The 9,047-nt window shown below is 40.0% G+C and overlaps 1 protein-coding gene across 1 annotated transcript in view; it reads left to right on the top strand.

The window, feature by feature from the left end:
• The first annotated feature begins 3,238 nt into the window (after window positions 1–3,238).
• Window positions 3,239–9,047, top strand: part of incenp (inner centromere protein) — a 19,151-nt gene continuing 13,342 nt past the window's right edge. Inside the window, exons 1-5 of the mRNA XM_015399203.1 lie at window positions 3,239–3,439; window positions 6,467–6,614; window positions 6,710–6,820; window positions 8,117–8,751; window positions 8,835–8,880. Coding sequence (XP_015254689.1) covers window positions 6,475–6,614; window positions 6,710–6,820; window positions 8,117–8,751; window positions 8,835–8,880 — 932 coding nt within the window. The 5' untranslated portion in view covers window positions 3,239–3,439; window positions 6,467–6,474. The remainder of the gene's footprint in view (window positions 3,440–6,466; window positions 6,615–6,709; window positions 6,821–8,116; window positions 8,752–8,834; window positions 8,881–9,047) is intronic.

Raw genomic sequence — 9,047 nt, 5'->3', positions numbered from 1 at the left:
CTTCCTATGATGGATGGACTTCAAGACTTGTGGTCCAATAAATATATAATATAGATATTTTTTTATTTGAGATATTTCCAGTGTTTTATTGTCATTCAACTGTCACAAGTACAGGGCAACAAAATTCCCTCTCTGCATTTAACCCATCCCCTTGGGGCGGGGTGGGCTGCCATTGTGGAGCAGTGTTGGGGGTTAAGGGTCTTGCTCAGGGATCCAGAGTGGCAGTGGGGCTCAAACTCACAACCTCAGGATTCCAAGCTCTTTGCCCTAACCACTAGGCCACCACTCCCCCATATATAAGATAAAAATAAAAACAATACAGGTAGAAAAGAACAATATAAGTTACAATTGGGAGATTTAAGGAGACAGGAATACCAGTGTCTCCCAGCTTAGACTGGTATCAGATTGCGCTACGTTTGCTGCCAGTAAGTGACGAGATGATCATTACCAGATGCATTTAACCCAGTGATAAAACTATACATTGGCTTTGGTATTTACTAGTGTTGCACTGATACCAGTATGAGGTGGGGCCCCGATCCAGCACTGAAATGGAGGTATCGGTATCAGCGAGTACCAACCAATAGGGCACCGATACCATTCTGAGAACCAAAAATGTATTCAACTATTGTCACCCATTCCAGGTAGGCAATAAAAAGTTCTACTGGATTCTCTTTGTTTTAGTCTGTTTCCTGCTTCACTAAGGCAGGCAGCAGCTTGAAGCCATGATGGTGATTATTTTACATCCAAGCAGTCTGCAGTTCTTCATAGATACACACATTGATTTCAAACAGTATCTGCCAATACTGCACTTGATTCCCGGCCCGAGGTCTTTCTGTATGGAGTCTGCATGTTCTCCCTGAGCATGCATGGGTTCTCTCCAGGTACTCCGGCTTCCTCCCACAGTCCAAAAACATGACTGTTAGATTAATTGGCTTCTCTAAATTCTCCTTAGGTGTGAGTGTGTGTGAACGGTTGTCTCTGTGTTGCCCTGCGATGGACTGGCGACCTGTCCAGGGTGGACCCTGTCCATAGACAGCTGGACATAGACACCAGCACCCCTCGTGACCCCACCTGGGATAAAGTGTCTCAGAAGATGGATGGATGGATGGATTAATTTCATACGGACTCTATGGACTATAGTCAAGAAGAAGATGACCAACACCAAACACAACAATCAAGATGACCTGAAGGCTGCTATCTAAGAAACCTTATTTATTTTTATTTTAATCCTAGTTCCATCCAGATTAAATGTGATTATAAAGGAATTACTCAGAGGAGCTGCAGTTTTATAAATAGGGGTTTATAATAGGATTTTATTTAGTATTTATATCGATTCCTTACTAACTCCAGGCAATGTATTTATGCTGTTTTTTATTTGAGGTGAAAGAATAAAATTCCTAAGAATGAAATGCTCAAGTTAAAAGAAAGAAAGATAAAACAAACAAAAAAAGCAACCTGGGCTTCCACGGCGCCACATGACACAGAAGCTCATCTGCAACCAGACGGTCTCTGGTTCGTCCATCTTGGTTCTGTTTCAGTCATTGTGCCCTTGGACAAGACACTCCCCCCCAGATGGAATCCGTACTGTGGTCAGAGAACCCGGTGGGGGGGGCCTGTGTATGACAGCCTCACTTCTATAGGCAGAGCGGGGGGGGTTGATACAACTATTCCTTATTTCTGCACATTAATTATGCTTCTGATTAAAATCCTTTGGCTAAAATGCCATCAGAACCATTTGAAAACAAACCATGCAAAGAGCAGTGTTGCCAACTTAGCGCTTTAGTCGCTATATTTAGCCACTTTTCAGACCCCTCTAGCACTTTGATTTCTAAAAAGCTCCTAGCGCCAAATCTAGAGACTTTTTTCTGCTACTGGAGACTTTGGAGACAACATCTAAAAGCAGCGAACTCTGCTCTCCAGAGCGAGTAGATTGGTAACCCCGCCTCCTGCTCTCCTCTATCTTGTCTGCTGTCATGATTCATGCAGCTATTATTTCATCCAGATGAAAATGGAGAACAGATAAGCAGATCATGGCTTGTCTACAGTGAAAAGAAGGACTGGGTTATTTACTTTGGCCTTTTTGGAAACACAGGAAGGAGCAATCAGCTAAGTGAGCTTAGTGCTTGGAAAAAATCTTTCATTCCTTTAGAGACAGCATGAAAAGTCAGCTGAGTACAAAACATAGAGAGGAAAACAAGAAGAAAAGGGACAAGAAGAGAGGGACACAACCTAGAACAGATAATGGATGTCTATTCTATTAACATTTCTCTATCTGGAGAATGGGGCTGTTTGATGTCTTCTCCATTCAGAGGGGCCCCTGCCTGTCTTTACCTAGGGCCCCACATTTCCTACATCCATCCCTGCTTACATAAAATACATAAAGAAGTAATTTTAACGATTTACTAGGTTTATATAATGCAGTAATTCCCAACCTGGGGTACGTGTGCCCCTAGTGGTCATTGAGTGCATTGCAAGAGGTACATGAAAATATTTGATTTCATAGGTAGTTAAATAAAATTGGGCTCTGGGATCCGTTCTGCTTTCTGTCGACCTAATAAAAAATTAAACAAGCTTTTATGAACCAAAACGTAAGTTTTTCTTATATTATTGAGTTCAGCTTTAGCCAAGATCCAAAACAGAAATTTAAGTAAAATGCACATTAACAAATACTTTAAAAAATAAATTAATAAATAAAGTTGAAGATTATAACGGACAATAAGTAAATAAGGTAATTATTATAAAGACGAATAAATAAAGAAGCTAATTGAAAGAGATTTATACATTTATGTCTCAGTGTATAATTTAATTTCTACCTACATTTAGTTTATTGCATTTTTAGGGGAAATCAATTGTATGCTTATTTATTTATTGAGAAGATATTTATTTCTGTATTTATTTTTAAATATGATAGAGCTGGTCCTCCACAGAAATCGACCTCAAATCCAAACATAAGAAAGGTTGGGAAAGTTGAGCTAAACATTTAAACCTTCGTCACGGTCCAGCCCACCTGTGAGGAAAGTCTAACCGGGCTGTGATTGGTCATTTTAAAAGCTGAGCCATAAGCCCCGCCTGCGGCTCCGCTGTGTTTGTTTAACATTCATTCAAACCCCGTAGCTAACCTTTTCCTGCTCTTCTGGATACTAGCTCCGCTCACCCTGGACGGCACGGTGTAAACAGCGAGCTGCTCTCACCGCTGAGCCGCTCTGTGATTGGCTACTGAGGTTTGAACATTTTGAAAACGGTTTCAGCGGGTTTCCTGGGAGGGCTGCTGTTGTCTTTCCAGGCTGCTAGGAGTAGATTTTTTACACGCGAGGATAAAGTTTATACCGTTTCGGTCGTTTAATTTGTCGCAAGTATGCGATTGATTTAGTTGTTTGTTTTTGTGTAAATACCAGACCAACAGTCTTCTTTGACGTTTTTAGGAAACGCTGAATATAAGGTAAATATTTAGCATTTTGCTCTGATTGTTGCTGCTGCCTGCCTAGCATGTTCATCTCCAGGTTTTCTCAGGTAGTTAAACATGAAAATAAAGTTTTAGGTTTAATCCCATCTTTATAGTGACTTTATAGAAATGTTTGATTTTAGCTGTTTATGTTCTCATTGCTGTTATCCCAGCAGCTACTTTAAATAGCTTCATTTATACACTCTATTTGTTCAAACCGTTCAGGTATAATGAGGGTTTTATGGGTTAGTTTCATACGTTATTGGAAGTTTCCTTTGGTTAAACTAACGTCTAATTCTAATCGGGCTGTGATTTAATCTACAGATAAAAAGTCAGCTTCCTTAATCTTATATCATTTTTTGAAAGTTTGTGTTTTTGGTGAATTTCTGTGTATTTTATAATGAATAAAAAGAAAATTCCTCCTTGTTTCTGTGAGGTAGCCGTTGCTGCTAAGCTAGCTCTAGCTATTTCCGGTTCTCTAGACAAGCAGCTAAAGGACAGAAGCTAGAAATTGGTATTAGATCTGCTGGATTCTGATCCCATTTAAAAGCTTTTTGAAAGATTATCCAGAAACTGGAAGATATTTAGATATTTAGGAGCTGGATGGATTTTTAAAGATTCTGTCTCAGTTTTTACTTTAGAGAAATTAACAACGAAGGACAGATAACTGTCCATGATGAGACATAAAGTCTATTTTAGAAACTATGTAAGGAGCAGCAGAAACTAAAGAGCAAAAAAAACCTTAAATATTTGATGAATAAAAAGACTTTAGGTCTTTATATTTTGGGGGAAGATTTTTCTACCTCAGGATAACAGAGCTTGAATCATCAAAGAGGAAAGAATCATATCTAAGGATGCAGCTAACCATTAGTTTGCTAATCGATTTATCTGTCAATTATTATTATTATTATTATTATAGCAAAAGGGTCTTTAAAGAAGAGTTTTTTTTTTTTTTAAAGAAACAAACGTTTGAAACTAAAACTTACATTTCAGGAGTTTTGAGTAAAGCTAATTAATGGCCAATAAAATAAAAAAAATCTTAAATACAAGAGATATATATATATATATTTCTTTACAATCTTGGTATAATTCCTGCTCTAAGTGGGTCGCTGTGTCAGCTAGACATGTTTCAGTCTCTATACTCCAGTTAACCATTAATAGGTTACTAAATGATTTGACCATCATTTCAATAATCAATCAATCTGATTAATTGTTTCATCCCTAATCTTGTTTTTTTTTTAAAGCATTATCTTGATTGATTTTTCAAAAGTATTTCCAATAATCTACAGAACATAAGCGTTCTCTCACATTAAATGAAACATTTAGGCTTATTGTCCAACATTCAGCTCGTCCTTTATTTGCACATCAGGATATTTTAGAGCAACACGTATTAGATACACAGCATATGAGGAACCAAAGAACAACAAACACAGATATAAATATTCCCCCAAATCCCCTGAAAAACAAACAAAATACAATAATAATGATTTCTCTATTTCCAAAAGATTAGCCCAAATTGTTTTATTATTAATAAATAGTTCAGAAAATTCAAATGTATAATTCAGTAAAATTGTCAGGTATAGAAATATCAAAGGTCATTTCAGGACACCCAGCTGCCACTATAGTTCACCCCTCATATCCATATTTTCTATATGTTCCATAAAGAAAGGACTCCAAATATCTTAAAATAGTGATAATTTCCCCTTTATAATGAAAATAATCTTTTCCATTGCTAAGGTTGTGGTTATTTACTGGTATTCTTCCATGAGAGTACTGTGACGTTTGGCTGGGAAAGGCCATTTTGGCAGATAAATTTGATTTGTTACTTAAAAATTATTGTTTATTTAAATAGTTTAGAAATGTATATAATAGTTGTAAATCCATTTATTGATCCCACTGTGGAGAAATTCCCTCTCTGCATTTAACCCCTCCCCTTGGGAAGCAGAGTGGGGTTAAGGGTCTTGCTCAGGGACCCAGAGTGGCAGTCTGAGGGAATCAAACCGGGTACTGGCATCCTTCTCAGAGCACAGAGCGCTGCTCTAACCACTAGGCCAACGCTCCAAATCAACAATTTAACTACAAGTTCACATTAAAGATTATTTTAATGTTAATGTGCAAATGGCTAAAGAGAATTTAGTCCAACTTGAGGACATGATGCCAACTTGAACATGAAAACTTTAGAATTTAGCAAGAGTTTTTTGTTAAAACATGTTAATTTATAGAAATCGTGAATCCAATAAAAAGACTAAACGTCCCACATAAGTTCTAACACTTTCTTTTTCAGGCACAATATTTACCTCATTTATGGCTTTAGATTGTCTTTATAAGTTGAATATTTAATTTAAGCAACGATTCTTAATTTTTTTTAACAAAGTAGTTTCTTTAAATTGTCATGGCTTTAGGTTTTTAAAATCTCATGGACTTGTTGAACTCGCAGAAACCTGTAGTGTAAAAATGTAAATGTTTTCTCACCCTGCAGGTGTTGAAATTCACTAGAAGGTAATAAAGTGCAGTTCTTTTTCTTTTACCTTAAAACTACAGTAATAAACTATAAGCATCATGGATTAAAGGTCCTGATATTTAACATTTTGCCAAAAAGATTATAGGGATATTTTATTTCAGATAAGATGGTAAATAATCATCTTCATTATTTCTACACTGGAAAAAATTGAAATCTAGATCAGTCCTTTTTTCTTAAAATAAGTGCATTTGTTCTTGGATTGAGGAGGTAAGAGAGACATTTTGCCAATAGAACAAGACAATTCACATTTAAATAAGAAAACACATAATTAGATAAGAGCATATTATCTAATTATCTTATTCTAGGGGTAAAAATGCTAATTCCATTGGCAAACTACCTCATTTACCTGCTCAGATTAAGAGTAAATACATTTAATTTCAGAAATGTTTACTTATTTCTAGATTGTTTTTGCAGTGCTGTCTTAGAATCACAATTATCTCTTTATCTAAAGGCAAACATTGTGTAAAAGTATCTGTTCAATATTTAAACTGTTCTTCCTCCAGGTGCCACCATGAAGTCCCTGCAGTCGAGAGTGAGCTCCCTCTGGCACGTGTCTCATAAAAAGATTCAGGATTTCGTCAGTGAGATTGAAAATGTCCACATGGTTTGGCTGGAAGAGATCCAGCAGGAAGCAAACAGCATGTTCTCCAGGTGGGACGGATTTCCTGCAATCAAAGTCTGCTGAATGGATCCTGATAGGACTAAAGTTTGTGATGCATCTCTTTAACTATTTCTTTTTATTTCAGTGATTTTAACGCGGCACCAGAACTGATGCCAAAAACGCCGTCCCAGAAAAAGAACAGCCGCAGGAAGCGCGTATCTGTAGGGCGCCAAGAGCAGGGTCAACCGAGGAGAAGGTTGGTATGATTGAAGATTAAAGCTATAGTGGAGGATTTGGGGGAATTTTTGAGAAGACCAGCTCTCTCCACTCCCCAAAAATATGCATCTGCACAACCGTGTACCCGCTCCAGAGAGGGAATGTGTGCGAGAGCGTGCATGAGCCCAATGCTCCTCGTGCACGCTCTGTTTAAAAAGTTGCTGTTTGTATCATTCCTACAGACTTACTTTTCAAAAGATTAGCAATTTTTCCGCTATGACAGACTCGCCACCGGTAAGTGAGAATGGGGACGAGCACGTAGGACGTATGATTTATCCAGCGTCTGCCTGACGTCCCAGAATCTCCTAAAACTCAGGCAGACGCCGAATTTCTATGGATTCTTTCTATTATAGGTGTAAACATAGAGGATTCATAACGAGTCCAGAACTTCTGTCCAATGACAGCCTAACTTCTGCATAACGCACGGCAGCGTGATGCCCAGGAAATGATGCACAGTGACCTGAGGGGGGCAGCGATGCGCCCGATGGCACCTGGTCTGCAGAAAAGGTTTCTTTGATCGCGGTATTAACCTAGCTGCTGTTTATCGTCCACCCAGAGAAGAATGAATGAAAAGAAAAAGAAAGAAAGCAGGTTTCTGGTGTCAGCAGATTGAGCGTCATGTCTGCTAGGAAGTGTGTTGGTGGTGGGCGTGAACGCAGGGAGGATCCATCACTCACCTTCTGGCTCACCCTATGATGGGGATGAAGTCTGGAGGAGAACTGACGGTTTCCTCCTGTGAACCCCCTTTATACCAATATGCTGCCAATACGCCATTATACAGTAGCTGGAAGGTAGAAACACGTTCAGCGCTCGTCTGGAACACGGCAGATACGCTGATATGTTGGAGAGAAGTTCTGGATAAGTTACGCAGAAGTTAGTCAGAGGTTTAGGATCAGCCAGACGCCACGACTGATGAGGAACTGATGCTGAACGGATGTCGACCATCAGATAACTGACCTGGAACTGATGGACCATGGATGGCAGAATATGGCGGGAGATTTTGAGCGTGCTCAGAATGTTCATGTTCCAGTGTATTTCAGCGTACTCATGACTTATCCAACGTATGCCAGCGTTTTTCGTACATCAGGCTACGCTGGTCATCAAGGTGTGACGGGAGCTTTACGTAAACATGTCACCAGAATGATTGACAATTAGGAGGACCACTGATTTAGATGATCCACCCAGAAAAAAAACCCAATCCTCCACTATACCTTTGAGGGATTTAAATTATGTTTGAGTCTCTTTAGCAGTTTTTTTCTGTCTGTCTATACCTTAGATTCTCGAAGGGAAAGCGCAGCAACCTTCGCGGGTCAGCTGTCAAATTTCCTGACTTGGTCCCTGAAGCAGAAGAAGAAGAAGAAGCAGCGGTCCCTGAGGCTTCAGCCTCTAAGCCCAATACCAGAACGCAGCCCAAACGCACGACTCGCAGAAACAAACAGACGAGGGCCGAAGATGCTGAGGAGTCGTCTGGTGACGGCGTTAAACAAGAAGAGGCGCAGAACAAGAAGCCGCCGCTGGTTGAGGAAGTGGAAGAAATCCAAAAAGTGAATGACGCAGAAACTGAACCGGAGGAACCCGGCAGCACTTCTCAGTCTCCTCCAAAGATGGCTTCCCCCGAGTTAGTTGTCAGAATCTCGGCAGAGGACCGCCTTTCTGCCGAGCTCGCCATAAAACCAGCCGCCTCTCCGGGCCGCACGGCTACCAAGATGGCCATAGCCGGCGCCGCCCGGAGCTCGAGGCGCAGCTCTATGCGCAGCTCTGCTCGCTGCTCCCTCAAATTGCGTCAGTCACTGGCGGGTCTTCGGCACAGTATGACGCAGGAATCCGTTCGTCGCTCTTCACGCCGTTCTATGCTAAAGAGAAAGTCCATTCGGATGGGATACTCTAACAGCAGCAGCAGCAACGTCGGTGGTGAGTCCTTTACTTCTCCACATCGCAGCTTTTTGACCGACACTTTCCTCCCAATCATTGAACCATTTTGCCTGTTTATGAAGGAACGGACTCCTCCATGGATGCTGTAAACGAGGACGATGGAGAAGAGTAAGAAAAACACGTTTTATTATTATTAATAGTAGGGATGCACGATATAATCGGCCCCCTATCGGTATCTCCATTAAAACTGCATATCGGACATCGGCCCCCCCACCGATATTTAACCCGATATTTGATCAGCTTCTGAGTTTCTAAAGTCTAAAAAAAAAAAAATA

Source organism: Cyprinodon variegatus, unplaced genomic scaffold (assembly GCF_000732505.1).
Source record: "Cyprinodon variegatus isolate N-32 unplaced genomic scaffold, C_variegatus-1.0 Scaffold994, whole genome shotgun sequence".
Classification (NCBI taxonomy): domain Eukaryota; kingdom Metazoa; phylum Chordata; class Actinopteri; order Cyprinodontiformes; family Cyprinodontidae; genus Cyprinodon; species Cyprinodon variegatus.
Note: the sequence above shows the minus strand (reverse complement) of the source record. Positions and strands in the feature narration are given on the sequence as shown.